Source organism: Carassius carassius, chromosome 11 (assembly GCF_963082965.1).
Source record: "Carassius carassius chromosome 11, fCarCar2.1, whole genome shotgun sequence".
Lineage (NCBI taxonomy): Eukaryota > Metazoa > Chordata > Actinopteri > Cypriniformes > Cyprinidae > Carassius > Carassius carassius.
The window spans coordinates 17,224,709-17,247,785 of NC_081765.1; the positions used below are offsets into that span (position 1 = coordinate 17,224,709).

Below are 23,077 nucleotides of genomic sequence, written 5' to 3' on the forward strand. Positions count from 1 at the left end.
TCAAGCCTTGCTCAACCAGGTCTTTAGATTTTATGGTTTGCCCGAAGACATAATCTCGGATCGGGGACCCCAATTCACGTCCCGTGTGTGGAGGTCCCTCTGGTCTCAGTTAAATGTCAACGTCAGCCTCACGTCAGGGTACCACCCGCAATCCAATGGACAAGTGGAGAGGCTGAATCAAGAGCTCTCCCGCTTCCTACGAGCTTACTGTCACCTCCATCAGGAGGACTGGAGCGAATACCTCATGTGGGCCGAATATGCCCAGAATTCCCTAAGGAAGCCCTCCACCCAACTTACCCCATTCCAATGTGTGTTAGGCTTCCAACCTCCACTATTCCCGTGGTCCGGGGAGCCTACTAACCTCCCCGCAGTGGACACCTGGCTACGGAGGAGCGAAGCTACCTGGGATATAGCACACACCAACCTATGACAGGCAATCCAACGAGTTACCCGCCAAGCCAATTGCCTCCGGAGAGTCGCTCCTCCATACCTAGTCGGACAGTCGGTCTGGCTCTCCACCCGGGACCTGAGACTCCGACTCCCCTGTAGAAAGCTTAGCCCAAGGTACGTGGGTCCGTTCAAAATCCTCAGACAAATCACTCCTGTGTCTTTCCGTTTAGATCTTCCATCTCATTACCGCATCTCACCCACTTTTCATGTTTCCCTGCTCAAGCCCGCTGTGGAACCGAGAGGAGAGGGGGACCAGGACGAGGCCGCTCCGGCAGAGACTCCTCCCCTAATGGACGCAGAGGAGAACATTTATCAGATCAACCAGATCTTGGACTCTCGGCGCCGAGGCGGGGTTCTCCAGTATCTCGTGGACTGGGAGGGATACGGCCCCGAGGAGTGGTCTTGGGTCAATTCTAAGGACATGCTCGACCCCCAACTTACTGCTACATTCCACCGGGAACACTCGGAGAAACCCGCTCCTCGTCCTCGTGGTAGACCTCGGCGCCGAGGAGGAGCTCACGTCGGGAGCCGTTCGCAGGGGAGGGGCTCTGTCACTAATAGCGCCTCTGTGGCCCTTTCTGACCATTCACAGCGGGAACCATCACCCAAATATTAGTTCCGCCCGGACTCTTTTCTCACACGGACCCAGTACTTTTCCGTCTCAGCTGTGGCTTATCATCTCATTAGTTATTGCCTTTAATAGGCGCAGACTTTCTTTGTTCATTGCGAAGTCTTATCGTTCCCTATGGTCGTAATTCTGAGCATTTATCTCTGTGTTGGATTTTCTGTGTATTACTCTGGACTGTGTACCCCGTTGCCGATTACTGCTGCCTGCCATTGCGACCATTGCCTATCTATTGAACTGTGTTCCGGATTACCTACGTTGTTCCTGTTTTCTGGTGATTATTTCTGCCTGTTGACGATTCTAAATAAAGCCTTGCGGATGGATTCGAATGTCTCTGACTCCGTGTTACAATTAGGTCTATTGAATTAATGATAAACAATTTGATTTTCTTTTTTTTTGCATGAAAATGTTTTGAATATACTACAATGCATATTCTATTAGTGCTTGATTTGTTTTTGAAGGTACATCCATATAGGACTAACTGGAGTCATTAAAATCCAATGTTATGCAATGCTGATGGGAATCATTATACATAAGTCACTTGGTAAATAAACTTCATTAGAATTAGAATTAGAGGTAATGTCAAGTCTTATGAAATTTTTGATAATCGGAAAAAGCCTAATCTCTTAGAATCAAGCATAATAATCATTGGTTTCTCTATATTGTATTAGTCTGAAGCGTAAGCCATATTATTCTGCATGTAGCCTCTCATACAGATGATGTAACATGGAGCTCAGGGAGCTTGAACATCCTGAGCAGCTTCTCTCTGTGCTTTGCCATAAGTGTCCTGTAGCATGCATGCCCTGTAGGCAACCCATATGATTTATCTGCAGCCATTGGAATACATTTGATTTTTATCGCACCGATAGTGCTGTGCTTACCTAAATGCCCTTCTTTCTCACTCTCTTTCTGTTCCATCCATAAAATGCAATCATTTCTCCCTTCCCTTACCCAGCCTTTATCACCCTCATCTTTCTCTTCCTCTTCTTTACTTATCTTTCTCTTTATCGGCCTTCCATTTCTCTTTCCCTCTCCTTTCCTTTCTCCACTCATTTTATCGAATTGCACATTCTTCGGTCTCTTATCACTCTTCTTTCATCTCTCTATTCATATTTTCACTTCTCCCCTCATCATTTGGTCTGCTCCACTCTCTATTGTTCTGGTAGGCAGAGAGCCATATGCTGCCATCTACTAACAAAAAAGGAATTTTTCTAACAAAATATCTACATATTCTTAATTGGCATACTTAGTAAATGAGAAGTTTATAATCAAATAAGTCTTGCATAGGACAAGAGTAGTTTTCTAAACCAGGACAACGTAGCTACTATATAAACACCAGGTTACATTTTGTAAGAAAGTATTAAGTGTAACATCATAACGACAACATGTTGTTTGCAAAATAATTTGCTTTTATATCGTTACTGAACAGAAACCAAAGTATGCTATTATAGTATTATCTGGAAAATACTGTAACATATCTATTTTCTACCCACTATTATAGTGTTGTATGCAAACCTGAAGAGAAAAAAAAATATGATTCAGATGTTTGTATAGTAGGTTTCACAGTTTAACAGTTAACATACAGTGTCAATAACATACATACTGTACATACATACTATATACTACTCTTTTTTTTCAGTTTAAAAATCTTTGTTCTAAACAATGTTTGTGATTTCAAGGTACAAATATTAACACATGAAATATGTGTTAATCTGACTTACACTTAAAAACACAAAAGTTTGGTTTCAGTAAGGTTTCAGTTTGGTTTAAATACTTTTTCACAATTTTACAGTTTCACTGTATCTTTGAATCAAGCCAAAACGCAGCATGACAAGAGATGTAAATTTAGCCACTGTTTTTATTGGAAGTAAAAAAATAAAAAAATAAAAAAATAAAGAGAAGTATTGTGAGACAAATAATTTAACCCAATTGCAGACATTCCTATCAAGAAGGGATTCTCAAACCTTCTCAGAATTTCTCCCAATTTCTCTGAAAATTCCAGAGGATTAATATCACAAAGTGCCGTGAAATATATATTTCCCAAACCTCCTCAGGGAAAAATAGCTCTGTCCAAATGACACAAATACCAACCAAGCTACTGCTATTTTCAAAAAGCACAGACCACATCTAGTAAACAGGAAATGGCTGGCAAAACAAGACCACAAAAAGCATCATTATGCAGGGGGATGTTACAGTACTCAATTAGCGGATGTGGCCTGTTTGGTTAAGAGAGAAGAATAAAAGGGTTGACTGGAAGAGCGAAAGATTAAAATCCAAGAAGAGTGGCACATTTTAAGTGATGCAAATATACAGCTCGAGCCGCAGACTGTTCTACTGTCAGTCAGACATTCCACTTTGGGGGTGGGGTGGGGTGTAATAATTCTGTTTCTCTGAACAATATGTGAGTGGGTGTAATTGAATCTCAGTTTCAGTGGGTGGTTTGTGGAGGAGAGCAGATGACTGCTGACAGGCTGAGAGGATGTGAGTGTGTGTTTATGAGCATCATCTGTGGGGAAGTGTAAACAAGTGCAGAGTGATTCAATGAGAAGTATGCACACAAATGCAGGTGTCAAAACTGGAATATATCTGCCTTACCTTCATCTCCTGATCCTGAACCAGCATCTGTAAAACACAAAAAGAAGGACATTACATCCATGTCTTCTTCCAAGTCTTAATTTCTTGCATTTTAGTGAATCAATATGGATCAAACAATTCTTTATCATTATTGCAGGTTTTAAGGCTTTATATTAATTAGAAGTTTGCATGTAACATTTGTAATTGTAAAATGATCTGTCACACTTCGGCAATATTTAAATATACTGCAATAAGTTAAATGTTGAAATACAGTTATTATATCATGTGAGACTAAAATCCTGATATTTTCTATAATTTAATAGAATTTCTATTTTTATAATTGAATGTATAAATTTTTTTTTTACTTTTTTCTTTTCTATTTAATTTATTTGTCAACTTCCCAGATCAATACATTTTTTAGAATGTACAAATCAAATTTGCTTTCCTGTCTACGTCTTAAGATGCTGGGATGGGCTCCAGCAGCCCTATGACCCTATTGGACAAGCAATTTGGAAAATAGATGGATGGATAAATCATGTACATTTCTGCTCACATGGGTCTCTGGAGTTTGGCATACTATCCCAATTTACAGTACAGACATGGGTCTTAAGTACTTGAACTGTGGGATGGTCAAAGGTGAATATGTGACCCATTTGGCTCATGTTGGCAGAAGCAGGCTGCACAAATGATACATGAGGGAGATACTATAAATGCACACTTACTCAGATTCATTGCAGTCTGATTTAGAATAAGTGTTTCAAATAAAACATATTATAACCTTCTGTACACCCTTTGTGCATAATAACAGAAGCGTCCAGTGCTTCATGGTGGTACTGTCATAATATTTGTTTAAACACGACTCTAAAATCAAGTAAAGTCAAGTACCATAATGTAAATGATGCCCGCTGACTGAACATGAAGGTATAAAAAGACACTCAAGTAAAAATAAGGAAAGGATAGCAAGATAAAACCATGCATATGTATTTTCAAACAAACACACACTATTATTTACATGTGTATGTCTGTGTTTTAGATCAAGCATACAAAGAAAGGACTTTTTAACATCCTTAAAGAAAAAAAATAGATCTATTCTTCCTTCATATTTAAAAATAAATAAATAAAGGGGACATTGGATGCCCATTTCCCACAAGTTGGTATGATTTTTCAGGGTCTTCATGAAATGTCTGCAACATACTTTGGTCACAGCTCTGTCTAAAAAGAGCTTTAAGTTAAACCAAAAAGAATATACCCACAGCCCAATGAGATTTTCACACTTTCAGCTCTGAGGACATTGAGGAAAGAGACAGAGAAATGAACTGCCTCACATTTCTGATGCTTGTACCAGCTCATCTAACTCTTTGACACTGATTTCCTCTCCACTAATTCCCTGCCAAATGATCCAGCAGCTGACAGATGACCTACAGAGTTAAGTGAAGTATATATATATATATATATATATACATTTACAGTAACTAACTGTATTATATTTTAATATATTTGAACACAATTTATTGTTCAAATGGCAAAGCAATATTTTTTACAAATATTTTTGTAAGATTGTAAATGACTGTCATTTTCGATCAACTGATTGGATTGGAGCGAGAGTTTATAGAAAATCTGTTGGACATATTTATTTATTTATTTTACTGTATTGTATTGTATATATTTGCACAAGGCTTCAGATTTGGGCCTGTGTCTGGTGCTCTCCAAGGTGCTGAATCCTATTCTTCATGTTGAAAGTGCAATTGTGCTCGTCAATTACAATTCTTCACTTCTAGTCTAGAGTCAGCAGTAATGGTAATGTTTAAAGTCCATGAATTACTGGCATAGTTACTAAATTTAATTCCACTGGTTGGTGAAATCATGTTATTCCCTTGTACCTCTCAGGGATTTCACCATCCTTTACTGTGTCAAACCTTTCCTCCATCAAACTTGGCTACTGAAATTTGACTGTAGTTTACTTTCCCAAAATGAAGTCCTTGCTGTGCTTCGTTGAAACTTTCAGAAGGGTCGTATGTGCCAAATATTAGGACGTTTCGCAGAAGTGAGTATATGGTTTTCTCTTTTTTCTGGCATCGATAAGTGGGCTATTTACCTCGCAAATGGTGGCAAGTTAACCGCTGTGCTGCTGTAAGATCAGTGTGAATAATGTGCTGATTAAGGAGACAGGTCATGTACTTATATTGAGTTTTCAGTGCGGCACAGGGCAGCAAGCCATTAGCTTAGTGGTGCGTAACTGTAGAGAGGAGAAGGCAGTTCATTTTCAACACTGGAAATCGAGGTTAAGATAGCCTTTTTGCGTAATTGCACTCAATGTAGTGCTAAAATAGCTTTCTCCATGCAGGGAGCGTTCATCATTTTCCAAGAAATGACTATTACATTCTCAAAACGTTCACATAAACAACTGAACAGGCCTGTATATCATTAAGGAGTGATAAGTTACCTGATGCTGTCGGTCAAGCACACTGTTCTTGAAATATAATTGTGTGTTGTAACAGCAGCCGTGGCATGTTAAATTACAGCTGCGTTTGTCTCTGCTGATAGAGACCATCTGCCTTTGAGCCTCGAGCTCAGGTTCACTCAACCCATTGCATCGTGGGAGCCCAGATAAAAAAAGTGCAAAGTCACCTCATAACACTTTATTCCTGATAAATGATAAAGGCAGAGGAGATGTGTAACCCGCTGATACCTCTGAATGAGGAACAAAGGTCTCTTACACTTAATAAGACTCCTGCCACTTTTTCTTGCAAGCAAACTCAGCAGAGTCTGGTCTCACAGGAAGAAGTGTGCCGAGAAACAGAAGTTTGTCTCGCTTTACTCTTCCAGCCTCTGGCTGTGAAATGTTTTCCACTTTTTTGACCCAGCACTTCAGGACAGGTTCATTGGTCCTGTGTCTTTTTTTGTCTTTTAAGGTCTTCAGGTTTTATAAGGATGAAAAGTTAGTGAATACAAAGATGGATAGTTGTTCAATGTATAATTTTTATATGTTTAATCTTATAAAGTTGTATATATCATATTTAAAGCACCGTGTTCCAATGACTCTACATGATTACAATTTTTCTCAGTCACTTTGGTGCATTTCTCAAATCAGAAATGAAATTCTCAAAACTACTTGTACAACCTCCACATCATCTAGTCATTTATACACATCACAAAACCAGTTTCTCATTCTTTTGAACAAGTTGCGATTGCTTTTGTACATTCATGCAATTGATTACGCACATTTATCTGCGGTTTCCTACAGTATCAGCTGCTAATGTTATGACCCTCAAAATTTACTACATAGTTTTCTGTGCAATAGTCTTACTCCTCAAAACATCTAGTCTTTAGTTCATCATTCAATGCAAAATGGTTAATCTAGTTGTCATAAAGTGCCAAGCACACTTTTACACATTATTATTAGACTTTTTCTCAATTTGGCATGAATTGTGCAAGTAAATCTTTACTAAAGAAGAAAATGTAGATGATAAACCAATGATAAACCATTTATCTGAAATAGCTCAAAGGTTACAGTTTTTCTCAGTCGCTTTGGTACATTTCACGTATCATCCTTGACATTTACAAAACAGTAAGTGCATTTCTCAAAACAACTCGAACAAATAGCAAAACACCATGGATTACCTGCAAAAGCCAGTCTCTTGCTCAAAATCCTTAGTTCATCTCTCAAAAATAAATATCTGTGTCAATGAACATGTCAGTGCCATCAGAATGACAAGTCCTTGTGTCATAGTTTACGGATAAGACAGTCAAAATGCTTAGTCATGTTGTCAATATAACAGTGTATTCTGGAGTGATGCTCTGATGTTAACTATGGCAATATTTTGGATGACAGTTACTGTATTGAACAGTATGCCATATGCTTATGTATGCCATATATCCATTTCAAATGTACACATTTACACATTACTGTATGTGGGATATTGATTGAAAGAGACTGGATAGAATTCCCACAATTTCCCTTTTACTAGTGGTCTGATCAAAACAAAATATATATATATAAACCCTTTACAATGCCATTGACATTGTGATATAGAAAAGGAAAAAGAAATTTGGGCACAAAGATGAAAATAAGTAAATTTTCAGAATTTGTAACTCTTGTGTTGTCCTCTGTCTATACAGAATAAGCTTTCCAACTGAAGATTCATGAGATGAACCTTTGAGCTGTTTCAGAGAAATGGTCTATCATTGGTTTATCATCTACATTCTCTTCATTAGTCAAAGTTCACTTGCACAATTTATGCCAAATTGACAAAAAGTCTATTACAGTTTTTCTTAATTGCTTTGGCACATTTTTCGAAACAGTCTTAACATTCTCTAAACCGTGAGTGCAAATGTCACAACTGTTTGCAGGAACTTCAAAACTTTATAGCATGTCTGCAAAATGTAGTTACTCACACAAAACATTTAATTCATGCTTCAAAACCTAGTTATTGTGTCAATAATTTGGCCAAGGCCACCAAAATCTAAAGTATTTTTGTCATTGTGTGACCCACACTGGTCAAAATGTTTTTTTTTTTCCACCACAACAGTCAACCATGAAAATTAAGTGTTTAAACAAAAATCTCATATTTGTTGAGAAAAGTCAATAGTATGTAGAAAAAAAAAAAAAAGTCTATGAACATTTGTATTTTTACAGTGTTTATTTTTGTACTTCATGTGTATATACACAATACAAGTGTATTTACTGTACATGTAAAGTAACTGACAAGAGTAACAAGATTTCACTTTACATTTCATATTTGTGTATAACCACAAATACACAAACAACAAATAACATTCATGGGAAAAAAAACAAACAAACAAATTATTCTTGGTGGACATCTTGTCGCTCACGTTGGTCAGGCCAAAGATTTTCATCAACATCACATCTGATGTTTTCCATTGCCACACACCGTGGAAAAAATCTCCTTGAATGCCGCACCCATCCCCTGCAATGGTCAGCTGTGATGACCTCACATGCAGCATTCATGGCATCCAACAAAGACATCTGATTTTGTGGTCTATGATCATACACTTTCCACCTCCATGCTGAAAAAAACTCTTCTATTGGATTTAGGAATGGAGAGTATGGTGGAAGGAATTCCACTGTTATCCTTTCATGTACAGCAAACCAGTCCCTAACACTGCTGGTTCGGTGGAAGCTGACATTATCCCAGACAACAACATAATTAGGCAAATGTGGTCTAACTAAACCTCTTTCTTGTTCTGGAATCAGGTCTCTGTAAAGTGCATTTAGGAAGGCCAGGAGAAGTTGGGTATTATAGGGCCCAATGTGTGGTATGTGTGCTCACACCGTTCTCTGAAATGGCAGCACACATTGTAATATTTGCCCCACGTTGGCCTGGTGTGTCAATTGTGGCTCGGTGTCCAATGAGATTGCGACCACGTCTCCGGCCTTTGGACAGATTAAACCCAGCCTCGTCCACAAAAACAAGAATGTGGGTCGTTTCATGTACTTCTAACTCCATGATTCTCTATGAAGAAACACAAAAAAATGTAACAGTAAATGTATTTTCTTATGGGTTTCTGAAATTTACAGTAAAGTAATACAGGCATCTTAGAAAAACAGGAAAACTCACTAAGTGCACACCAATGGTTTACCTGGACATACTGGTACCGCAACGCCTTGACTCTTTCACTGTTCCTCTCAAATGGCACCTTATAGAGCTGTTTCATAGTCATCTGATGTCTTTTTAAAACTCTGTCTATGGTGGAAATGCTGACAGAATTTATATTTGCAAAGACATTATTGTCATTTATGATTGCACTTTGGATCTCTCTTAGCCTGATGGAATTGTTGGCTATGACCATGTTGCAAATTTCTTGTTCTTGCAGTTGGTTAAATACTGCTGCTCTGCCACCAGCGCGAGGTTGTCGTGCAGTTCTATAGAATAAACAAATAGACTTGCATTTACCTTTACAATATTGTTGTTTATACTGTAAAAATACTTTACATACTGTAAAAAAAAAAAAAAACATATTTACCTGTTTTCCCTACGAATTAATGACACTGTGGACCTGTTTACATTAGGCTGTACTCTTCGACCAGCCTCTTCCATTGTAAAACCATGATTTATGACATGATCCACAAGTGTGGCTCTGATTTCATCAGAGACTCTGACTCTTCTATTTCCACCTCTTCCTCGATTATTTCTTCCTCTACCACCACCACGTATTCTTACAGGCCTTCCAATTGCTCTTCCACGAGCATGTTGCTGCAGTTCAGGGTTGTGAACGTCCTCCATTCTCAAAAACTTCTACAGCAGTGATTGTGCTGTGGGCAATCTACATATATATATATATACATATATATTTATACTCCCAAAGTTGATTGGTTAAATGGTTAAATGGTTGATTCATATTAGAGGTAATTTGCAATTAGATTGCGAATGCAATTAGAGGTCATGTGCCAATTTAGCAGACATTACAAATAATGTCAATGTCAGATATATTTTAGAATATACATTCATGTATACTAATTATGATAATTGTATAGATCGTTTTGAATGTGATGGCTTACACAATAAAAAATGTCTGAGAAGTTCTGAAGTGTTTGACAGTGTAAGTGAGAATTGAGTCATCAGTTTTGATCAACAAGCCATATGCAATTATTTGTTGTCCAAACTGCAGACAGTTGTATGTACTCTTTGCACACATGTGCCAAAGCATTTGCAATTTGCTCAAATCAATAAGAAATTCCAATCTGATGTGAAAAAGAAGCGAATTGTTCAGAGATCTGAACTTAATGTTTTGGGAAATAAAAAAATCATTTGAGAACGGGGCCAAAGCAATTGAGAAAAACTGTAATAATGTGTAAAAATAAAAATTGTGCTTGGCAGTTTATGACAACTAAATTAACCATTTTGGTTTTATGATGTGTATAAATGACTAGATGATGTGGAAGTTGTACAAGTAGTTTTGAGAATTTCATTTCTGATTTGAGAAATGCACCAAAGTGACTGAGAAAAACTGTAATCTCATGAATCTTCAGTTGGAAAGCTTATACTGTATAGACAGAGGACAACACAAGAGTTACAAATTCTGAAAATGTACTTATTTTCATCTTTGTGCCCATATTTTTTTTTCCTTTTCTATATCACAATGGCATTGTAAAGGTTTTTTTTTTTGGGGTGGGGGGGGGTGGGGGGGGGTGGTCAGACCACTAGTAAAGGTGTAACTGGGAATTCTATCCAGTCTCTTTCAATCAATATCCCACATACAGTAATGTGTAAATGTGTACATTTGAAATGGATATATGGCATACATAAGCATATGGCATACTGTTCAATACAGTAACTGTCATCCAAAATGTTGCCATAGTTTACATCAGAACATCCCTCCAGAGTACACTGTTATATTGACTACATGACTAAACGATTTGACTGTCTTATCCGTAAACTATGACACAAGGACTTGTCATTCTGATGGCACTGACATATTCATTGACACAGATATTTTTTTTTGAGAGATGAACGAAGGATTTTGAGCAAGAGACTGGTGTAATGATAAAACCTTCATATTCATCCGGAAGAAGGAGGCGGGAACCGGCGGACACTCAACTGAAACTTTAATAATTCAAAATAAACACAAAACAGCGCACCAGCCCCTCACGGACGACTGATGCGCACAAAATAAAACCAAAACTTAAAATAAAGCCCAGGCCTGGTCCTTCACTGTCGTCGCTCCAGTTTTATATCCTTCCATCTCCTCCGTGGGCCTCGAGACCGGTGGGTCGAACAGGTGTAGCTCATCTCCAATCACTCCACCGGCCTCGCTCCCTATCGCCCCTCGCAGGCCGGGGGGTACTCCTGAGACTGCGCTCTACCCCCCCCCCCCTCCCTCCCACCCTCCGGGGGGGACAGCTCACGGTGACTTGCGGGAACCTGGGGGTAGGACAGACGAGGCGAGAGAAACGGAGATGGAAGGAGGAGCGACAGAGACGAGAGAGGGGAGAGAAAAAAATAAAAGTTTCCGGTTCCCAGACGCACTGCTGCTCGGCCCTCCACCAGCTGGGTGATCTCCTCCGCGGTGCCTGGCGGTGGCACTGGACGGCCCTCGGCGGACGGCACGACACTCCTCCGCCGCCCGGTGGATGGCGACGGCTCCTCCGGTTTTGGGCAACCGGCAGGAGTCCCCCGTTCCCTGCTCCTCCGGATTCCTTCATGGAGGCAGCAGGCTCCGGCCCCCTGGCGAACGGCGCCGACTCCTCCGCTCCCTCACGGACGGCAGCCGCCCCTCCATATCGTGGGTGGCCGGCAGCAAGCTCGCCCGTCCCGGCAACTCACTCCAGCCCACCGCCTCGAGCGTCCATGGCGGCATCCTCCTCGCCTGCTCGATGGCACCGCGGATTCACCACAGCCGCGAGGGATCTTCAGCAGCGCGTCCCTCCTTCTCCCGGGCTTCGGCACCACTGTAATGATAAAGCCTTCATATTCATCCGGAAGAAGGAGGCGGGAACCCGCGGACACTCAACTGAAACTTTAATAATTCAAAATAAACACAAAACAGCGCACCAGCCCCTCACGGACGACTGATGCGCACAAAATAAAACCAAAACCTAAAATAAAGCCCAGGCCTGGTCCTCTCTCGTCCTTCACTGTCGTCGCTCCAGTTTTATATCCTTCCATCTCCTCCGTGGGCCTCGAGACCGGTGGGTCGAACAGGTGTAGCTCATCTCCAATCACTCCACCGGCCTCGCTCCCACGTCCCTCGGCCCCACCCCACACGTCACAACTGGCTTTTGCAGGTAATCCATGGTGTTTTGCTATTTGTTCGAGTTGTTTTGAAAAATGCAATTACTGTTTTGCAAATCTCAAGAAATGTACCAAAGCAAGTGAAAAAAACTGTACTAGTGGTCTGACCAAAAATTTTGTTTACAAAAAGTAAACCTTTACAATGTAATTCTGATATAGAAAAGGAAAAAGAAATATGGGCACAAAGATTAAAATAAAAAAATAAGTCCATTATATATATATATTTTTTAATTCTTCTGTTTATACAGTTTATGCTTTCCAACTGAAGATTCATGAGATTAACCTTTGAGTTGTTTCAGAGAAATGGTTTATCATTGGTTGGTCTAAATTATCTTTATTAATCAAGATTGACTTGCACAATTCATGCCAAATTTACAAAAAGTCTAATCATAATGTGTAAAAAAACTAAAAAGTTTTTGACACTTTATGACAACTCGATGAACCATTTTGCATTTAATGACTTATACGATGAGCTAATGCCTTGTTTTGAGGGGTAAGACTATTGCACAGAAAACTATAAAATACATTTTGAGCAACATGGCATTAGCAACTGATACTGTAGGAAACCGCAGATAAATGTGCATAATCAATTGCATGAATGTACAAAAGCAATTGCAACTTGTTCAAAAGAATGAGAAACTGTAATACAATCAGCTACATGCTTTTCAGGAAGCAGAAGGAATTTTAATATCTGCCTCTGTGGAACAATCAACATATACCTGTTGACTGAGAAACTGTTGAATATTGTTAAAACAATGGCAAGATTAACTTGAAATATTCATTTTGAAATATCAATAATAATATGCCAATTAAAGCAATGAAATGTATTTTTAAAAGGCTGTTTATTGACTTAATCTATAACAAATTTTTCAATTTATTATACAGCAGGCATTTTATCTTTGCGATTAATTTCATGATGTTGATAAATAAAAACCATTAAATCATTCAATTTAAATTCATTTTACTAAGATATATTTAGGGTAGGAATTGGTATATCTGTTTTTTATTTGCAGCTTGTTCTGTCATTGAATTGTTAAAGTGAAATTCAATTCACTTTTAATAACGTTCTTTCTACCATATTATTGCTCATAATAATGAACGCACATATTTTGTTTTATGACCGTTATTTACAGTATATGACAGGCTTTACAGAGTAAATATTAGTCATGTTTTATAATTTTATGCACATATGCAGGTGATGTTGTTGTGAAAGCATATCAGATAAAAAGGTGAAAGTATTTTGACAGATTTAGACATATTCTTTGCATTAAAGCCATAACTGAGTGTTTCATGTCCAGATGGCCAGAGAGCATCGCTCAGATGGTCAAAGATTGAGTTCGACATGTCTCTGAATCAAGAATGTAACTGTCAGGCAATTAGAAAAATAAACCAGTCTGAACTTCTCTCTCTCTCTGTGTGTGTGTGTGTGGTTTTAAAAAAATAAATAAATTAAAAAAAACATTATTTAGCACTAGACACATGGTATTTATAGCTTGTTGAGATGAAAATTGATGTACAAATGAATTAAGGAATCTTAAAGGGGACATCAGATGCTAAATTCATATAAATGTTTCTTAGCAGTCTGATGACACAACCACCCTACAATGATAAAAATCCATTCACTCCATTCAAGCCATTTAAATTTTCTGAACAGTATGATGTCATACTGCTCAGACCCCGCCCACGACTGCTAACGGACTGTCCTGTATTAAAATATTCCTGCCCTCAGTCAGTTGTACGCTTTCCTCCATTTTCTCCTCGAGCAGTTGTAGCGACATGTCTCAAAAGGTAATGCAGATTTTTAGCTGGATGTAAAAGAGCAACATAAGAGTCCACCGTATACACAAAAAACAGGAAGAGAGGAGCGGGGTGAGCAGTAGCTCATTACCATTTCAAGAGACATGCACTGAAACAGGTCGCTGTGAACAGAGTTGATTTTGACAAGGTCAAAAGAGTGTTGTTTTACACAACCATTGAGGAATTTTAAGCATTTAAGCAAGGCTTTCAGGTAAATTAAATTTTTGTTCAACCACATGATTTAATGCTTGACATGATTTGTGTAAAAATGTACTTTTAAATCAGAATTAAACAGTCAAAATCAAATTGGTAAGGAATTTAATAGATCTGTTGAACATGTCTTTTGGGCTTCAGGTTTGAATTATAGGTTCTACTATAATTTCTACCTTCTATGACATGGTGAAAAACTATTGACTTTTTTTAAATAGTTTTTCACTTTTACAATACAAAAGTCTGGGGGCAGAAAAACATTTTTTTTAAAATAAATTAATACTTTTATTGAGCAAGAACACATTAAGTTGATCAAAAGTGACAGTGAAGACATTTATAGTATTAGAAAATATTAGAAATGCTTTTCATTTAAACTTTTTATCCATCAAAAAATGGGTGTGGCTGGGGGGGGGGTATTGCTGTTTCAACAAAAATATGACAGCACAACTGTATTCAATATTGATAATAAGAATATTAATAATATTATATTACAATGATTTGTGGCGCATCATGTGACAGTAAAGACCGGAGTAATGGCTGATGAAAATTCAGAATTTATTGAAATAAAATCAGCCTGGCTGGACATGAGAGACTTTATACTGACTGACTGACTGACTGACTGACTGACTGACTGACTGACTGACAGACAGACAGACAGACAGACAGGACAGATCAATCGATCGATCGATCGATTGATCAAGTAATAAATAATCTGCAAGTAAAGATACAGATGTTTTCAAAGTGCCGGGCTGTTATAAGCACTTAGGGAGAACTAGCTGCTGGATTTGTGAGGAGATCAAACTATTGAATGAAGATATTCAAAAACACATTTATTTATTTATTTATTTTTGCAGCACTTAGCATGTAAACAATACATTGTTGAGTACAGCAGTAGTTTTAGCTTTTGTATTCAGTGTTATATCCATGAGGTACTTAAACTGGACTGGTCTGATGTCCATGGACGTAAAGAGCGAAGTAAAAGCAAAAGATGACAGGAAGGCCTTCAGACAGACAGAGCCAAACAGAGAGATGATGAGAGATGATTCAGTGGCACCTTTTAAGCTTCACAGAGACAAAGACAAACACTCTTCTTTTTTTCTGCAGCTTGTTTCAGTAAATTAACTTTTACCTTCCAGAACACCTACAGACAAGAACATGCTCATACACATTCAGGCATAGATGAGATCCAGCATCCCGCTGGGACTGAATTATGACTTTACCTGCATACACACACAGCGTGAGGAGAACATTTCAATCTCTGGATGCTCCATAAGCACAAATACTCACCTCCCACTCTCTCCCACTATCTCTCTCTCTCTCCCTAGAGATCATTTTTAGAGGTTTCAGTGTGTTTAGGCACTGTTTAATGGAGTCTGACTCAGCAACTCCCAAAGCACCAAACATCTGCTTTAGCCTCCGCAATACACCATCTTACTGACCACAGAACACACTTTTGCTCACATCATTTGGTCTTTGATTGGCCATAAACATGCAATACTTATACCGTTAATATAGGAGGAAAAGGGGAATATTTTTCTGAAATCATATACAACAACAATCCAGCCTTTGTGCCTTAAAAGGCTCTGAATGCACAGCAAAAGCACGTTTAACATGTTTAACACAAGCACAGATATGAGAGTCCCTGTCTGATTTAGACCTCAGGGATGAGTAAATTGCAGTCTTTCTCATCTGATAACCTCATACTCACAGTTACACATTTTATGGGCAAATGATTAGGCTGTGGATTAACCTTCAAGAGACATATGCACCAAATACGACTGAACGTACCGGCTGGGCAGGATCCTTCAGAGACCACCAGAATCTCGCTCTGCTGTTTGCAGGCGTCTCTCCGCAGAAAACACTCGTTTTCATAGTTTTCGCTGTTGGAGCCGCACACAGGAACATAGTCACTGTTGCACTGAAAAAAAGGAGAGATTTTAAGAATTAGAAAATTAGATGTGCAAAATATGGGACCAAAATTCAAGTCAAAGATCACTAGCATTATAGGACAACTAGCACAACCTGTGTGTTAATTGCAGAATTGAAATATAAGGGCAAAAAAGTAATTAAATACATTGAAATATACTGTACATTAATATTGCTACAGCCGTAAAACCTACAATAAAATAAAGTGCTTACATAAAATACATGTCTTAATGTAATATGCAAGAATAAGAATTAAGCATGAAACTGACCTATATACTGTATCTTTAACAGCCTAATTGTGATGTTTTAGCAGCACTTTATTTTGGGGGTTTTAGATGAGCTCACAGCAGAGAATAAGAATTGCGTGATCTGAAAGTGAATAAAGCTACTGTGAGCTCCGAGGGCTAAAATACAGAATGCCAACTACACTGCCCACGCTTCCAAAAAAAAAAGATTATATGATTATAAGCAAATGCCAGGAAGGAATAAATCACAAAATTTGCAAGTTTCAGGTCCTTTGGTTATAACTGGTTATAATTTTTAAAATGAAATATAGGTTTGAAGATTTGATCATAATCTCGGCACAAAGCAATAATGTTTAATAAAAATGTCTTCTAAAAAAATGGAAATATAAAAGGATTTGACAAATGTATTATCTAATATCTATTATTTAACTATGTAGATTTAAAGTATTAAATTCCTGTCAGACATAATTTTAATATTTGTGCATCCCCAGATTTATGACAAGCAAAACAAATCACATAACTGTGCCCATCGATTCTGGAGCGAGATTTGTACTTGCTGTTTTATCGGCTGAGAAGCAATAGTATGCAGGATGAGAGAGCTCTGAGTTCGCAGTCAGTACAACTCAAAAATGCTTTCAAAAGCAAGACTTAGAGTGTACTATTCCCAAAGTATTCCAATAGACAAGTTAATATTAAGTAGCAATGTGCCTGCACTCGGCTTGGCAATGCCTGCGTTTTGCTGTGCTGTAATAGCTTGAGGGGCCATGTGTTTTTGCATTTAAAATGAAAGAGGCAACTCTTTTAACTTGAGTGTTGCATTTTTAGAATGCTATGAAAATGTGGAAGATGCTGCAAAAGACATAAAACATGCAGGCCACAATCAAACATGTCTGTGTCTAGTGCATGTTTACATAGAAAAACAATGGAAAAGCAGCAAAGTGGATTGCAAAAGGCTGTCTACACAGGACGCTCTGTCAAACACCTCCAAACAGAACCAACAAAACTCTTATGTGACAATTCATTGACAATAAACGGATGAGCTATTATATTTCTCCTGTACTCTGCATGCTTCACTTGTATCCTGTGCAGACTTGGTTTTACATTTTGGACACAATATTGCCTCTTACCATATGGCTACTTTTGTTGGTCAAGGGAAAACCAAAAACAACTACTGTGTCACTGAGAAACACAGATTCTTTAGTTCCTGAATGAATCAGCATTTTTGAATGAATCAGTTGAATAAATAAATTCAGTGAGACTTTTTGTTTTGTTGCTGAAGAAATTAGCATTTTGAACAAATTAATTTAATGAATAATTCATTACCTCGCTCAAACATTTGTCACAACCTTGTGCCGCCCCCACCCCACCAAACAAATTCTTCATTCAACCAAGGTCGAATCCGATTTGAGTACACTTCACAAAAATATTCCACTATTAGCACACCTGAGATGGAGTGACAGTATAACGCAACCGATACACCAGAGTGAAATCTCAGAAGAACAGAGCACCGAGAGGATCTCAAAATAAACACAGAAAGAATGAGAGGAGGAGGAGAGAGGGAAATGGATATTACCAGCTATTAAACCTTTTCATTTTTTTGATATTTCTACAGCTTCAAGTGTTCAATCAATTTTTTTGCCTGACATGATGCAATAGTGAGAAAGGCTGCAAGGCCCCAGGTAGCCCCCAGCATGCCCAGAGAAATGCCTGTTTTGCCGAGCCCCTGCAGTTCGGTCCTTTTAACTGTACCCCTCGAGGGGAAGGAGTGCATTAGAACTTCATCCTTGTCTGAAAATAACTGGTGATTATGATAGATAAGTTAATTGAAATAAAATCAGGGCAAGTAATGAGTGTCTGACACTCTAACAGTTAAAAGAGCAGACAGACACTTCAGCTATAAAAAACAAAACAAACCAGCTTTTCACTTGCAGGTCAGAGGAGTGGGATTGAAGTAGCATTACAATAAATAAAAGGACCTTGAAAAAGCTGAAAAGCATGCTGATAGATATGAAAGACATATATCTATTACACTGCAGAAAAAGTTTGATCTCTTCACAGATAAAAAGTGTATTAAACAAATCCTTTCCTTTTCACAGACGGCTGAATTACTCAAACAACATCACATTCTTAGACTGTCACATATTTGCTCTTGCATCTTAAAAGCTATAGAGCTCTAATATGGACTAAAAAATCATTATTCATCCTGCACTACACAGTTTTTTGTCCAATCAGAAGATCTCTAGAATGAGAATGCCCCACTCCTTAGTTTTGAATAACACCTGCAACTAACTAGCAACTAGGAAATCACGGTTCACGGCTGTGATGTATACCAAAAGATACTAGCTATCTGTCTGTCTCCTAAGACTGGCATTGTGTGGATTACTTGTGGATTATTGTGTTGTTTTGATCAGCTGTTTGGACACCCATTCACTGATCCATGGGTGAGCAAATGATGTAATGCTAAATTTCTCTAAATCTGTTCTGATAAAGAAACAAACAAATCTACATCTTATATGGCCTGAGGGTGAATACATTTTCAGCACCTTTTCATTTTTGTGTGAAGTATTCATTAAACTCTTTCCTGACACCTTACATTCAAGTAAAAATAGCCTTTTACAAGGTAAAGAGTAACAAATGCTGAGCAAATGCGAAAAATAGATTGATCGATACAAATCAAGTATGTTGGTAGTTGGTAGTGACACATTAAGACAATGAGAGAGCGACAGACATAGGGAGGAATAGGAAGACCAGAGATAAAGAACTCGTAAGAGACAGCCATAAGGCTGGATAGCATGTGTTCCAAAGCAATCTAATGCAACGAGCTTCCCAACAGAGGCCAGACTCACAAACACTCAAAGTGGAAGACAACACATTTCTTCACCCAATAAATAAAATAACAGACTACACATTTTGGCTCTTAAGTACCTTTAAGTCAAATCAGTTCACTCAGTGGGCATCTAATGAACACCATATTAGATATTTTGTAGATAACAGGCAAGTACAACCTCCTATTTACTTCCATATGTGAAGTTTGAAATCTTACTGCTTTAAGAAATTATTGTTTGTTTATAAGGATTGTTAATGAGGATTATTGGATTTTCTTTATTTCTGTGTTGATCTGGATGTATAATTGTTTTGATTTTCTTTTATCTATTGTTGTACTTTATTACTTTAAGGTGTCTACTTTTAAGATGTATTGTAATGGTTTGAGCTTGAGAAAAGTGCTATAAAAATAAATTGTATTATTGTTTCCTTCAAAACTGTTTGCCAAGTTTGTTACAAATTACATATTTTATATCAGCAATAGAAATTGACAATAATGATATCATAAATTGTGCCTCTTAAACTCAAATCATACAAAAACACTTTTTAGTCAGGTCCAGCTAAGGTGCATACAAGATTCTAGACTAAACAAACAGCCGATTGGCTCTTTTAACTGAAAGGCGGAGCTTTCATCCCAATACTGGATTGTTCTAATTTGTCTCATTAATTTATTGACACGTGGTCTGTCTATTCCCCTTATACTACTCCCTGTGCCTTTTGCCTCTAGAACCAAGATTTGACAGTGTTTCAAAACAATTTGTGAGCAGGCTTGCTTGTGTAAAATAATCTTTATGCATAATATTTACAATATTCAGCCTTTGTGTAATAAAACCTATTATAAAACCTATTTTAACCCCGATTGGAGTGCAGTAGTTCCAGTTTTGTTCTGTAGGGGTTGCTGTGGTGCTGTGTTCTGACTAACAGTGAGGTCTTGCTTTTGCTCCAGTTTCATCCAGTTGCTCATCTTTTACTCATTTTAAAGCCTCTTATCTTCACAACATCAAAAAGTACTTGCAAACATCACTCAGAGACACCTGTGTTACCACGTTTAAGCATTTCAATCACACTATGTCTACTCACACTTAAGCACAGACAGGAAGCCAGCGGAAAAGTGTTACAGTATGTTATAAGAGTGAGTATTAGAGCAAGCACGTGGCAGCCCATTAATTCCTTGTTTTTTACCCATCCATCAGTTTGTTTCTTCCAGATACAGCCATTCATTCCTGCATCAGTCAGTCCATCTATTAGTTGATCTATTCATCTATTCAAAAGCACAATCAGCCGTTCTCTTTCTGACAAGTCAATCCATCTATGCTAGGCACCGCTTCTACTGCCATAGCCTACACAAAGAAACTTCTCAAGCAGCAGGGCTAGACTGAATCAAGACAAGCAATTAAAATCAGACACAGTGAGCAGTAGAAGCGATTGCTGCGGTGATAAGACTGACTGTGTACTGCGTCTACAGTTCTGAGGAAGAGGTAACAGCACTGAAAACTACCGAAACCATTGCTGACATGTTAAGACAACACACTCCCATTAGGAAACAGCACTCTAGAGACTTGTATCCTGCACCACCTAAATGTCACTCATGTGCTGTATTCAGAAGTCATACAGGTCCATTAGTTATTTGTTTTTTATTAAATTAGGTTAAGGTTTTGTAAATGATAAAGTTAAATGTTAAAATTAAAATGATCACTGTTTAATAACCCTCGTGATATATTGAAAAAAAAAAAGGCAACAACCTTTGAAGAGTGTCAGAATATTTTTTTTTTCTCAAGAGTGGAAATATTACAAATGAATAAATATGTTTGACAGATAATGAGCTCTGACATATGAGTGGGTTTTCTCTTAATAGTAAATATGTAAGCAAGTCTTATGTGTTCTACCTTGTATTGTTTGTAGATGACTTGCTCTAAACAGTTTGTGGCCACAAAGTGAAGCGGTCATATGCATTTTTTTTGTTCAACACTGTGAGGGAGTGAAACTACAAATGTAAGGATATCTGTGAGCGAGGAAGTGTGGAATCTGAGTTTCATATTTAAAACATTGGAGTATCTTGAGTGCAGATACAAAACTACCATATGGTCCAGACTGATAAGCACTAAAGGAGCCTTGATTTGATATGTTGTAAGAAAAGCAAATGTGCTACTTGTCTACTTTCCAGTGGATACACAACAGCTTGGGATGAAACAGGCATAGCGAGTTAATTATGCATCCTGGAAAATTATATGATCGTGGAACCATTTGATTTATTAGGCATTATGTAGCATTTCTTTACACCCTTGGGCAAATTATGAGGGCTGAAACAGCATGACTCAAGAAACATGAGAGGCCAGAAAGATGCACAAAGTGCACCGTGAGTGAATGGCTGTGACTGCAATCAGACATCGCTTGCACACACGTGCACAGCTCAATCTGACATGTACAGAGGCAGTCACAGACAAGAAGTCTGCCCGGCCTGTTTTTTCTCTTCCATTAAGATAACGTAAAGCCTATCAGCTGTGTAACATCAGCTGATCCTTATCAGGAGAACAAACCTGTCGAAGCCCCGAGGAACGGAGAAACAAGTCAGAACATCGTCTATTTGAATTCCAGTGACTTCCATGGTCTGACTTCCAAGCTGCCTGTACCTTGAAATCTAAAAATCTTCATGAGTGGCACTAAGAAAAAATATTTAGGACTTCAAGATTTAACGTTCCAGACACTTGGAACACCTGTGGTTCGTGACAAAAGACAGAGATAGCCTGTCAGCTGAACCTGTGGAGTGATGGATGTTTGGCATAGCGTTTGTGGACAGAGCTCTAGGGAACGACGACAGAAAACTGGGCCTTTCTGTCAGATCATTAGCTCTGTACCAAAGGGATGAGTTGACCTTAAACCAGTGGAGGACTGTGAACGGAAGAGTCTAGCACAAGGACGCAAGGATGCCTGTTCAGTCACATACGATTTGTTCTCTCATCATTTCAAAATGTTGCTTGCTTCAGTTGACAGACCAGAGAAATGCCTTGAGAAGTTAGGTTTGAGATACTGTCTGAAATTATGAATTTAAAAGAATATTCAGAATTCAGTCAAAGTTAAGCTTAATCAGCAGCACATGTGGCAGGTTTTTAAGTCACAAAATTAACAATGATTTTGGCCCTCCTGTTTTGGCCAAAATTCATTATTGGACTTTTCTTTGCCAAAATTTGTTGCATCGCTGCGTTTTCATTTACCATTTACCATTTACTTTTTTTGTTTAAAATGTTTTGTGAAATAATTTATAAAAAAAGAGCGATTAAACAAAGAAAGTACACTAATGAAGATGGAGAATCTGATCTCAGGTGCTGGCATGCTTAGTGCTGTCAAAATAAAAGGCATTTTCAAGACTCTTAATGTAAATATATATATAATGTCAAACAATAAAGTTAGTGTGTAATGTTGTTGTTAAAATATAAATAATATCTGTAAAATTCTAAAGCTCAAAGTTCAATGCCAAGCGAGATATTTTATTTAACAGAATTCGCCTACATCGAACGACCAGTTTGGACTACATCCCTCTAGTTCCTGCAGTAATGACGTAACTAGAACTGTTTTTTGACTAACCTCCGCCCACATGAATTCACAAAAAAGGGGGCGTGGTCTTGTTGCACTCGGACGGAGAGAGGAAGAGCTGCGTTTATCGCCGTGTCATCGAA

General features: G+C 38.2%; 1 protein-coding gene across 1 annotated transcript in view; it reads right to left on the reverse strand.

The window, feature by feature from the left end:
• LOC132152929 (tomoregulin-2-like) overlaps nt 1-23,077 on the reverse strand; it is a 66,616-nt gene that overhangs the window by 21,702 nt on the left and 21,837 nt on the right. The window contains exons 3-4 of the mRNA XM_059561930.1: nt 16,198-16,327; nt 3,671-3,697 (exon numbers count right to left, since the gene is read on the reverse strand). Of these exons, the coding sequence (XP_059417913.1) occupies nt 3,671-3,697; nt 16,198-16,327 (157 nt within the window). The remainder of the gene's footprint in view (nt 1-3,670; nt 3,698-16,197; nt 16,328-23,077) is intronic.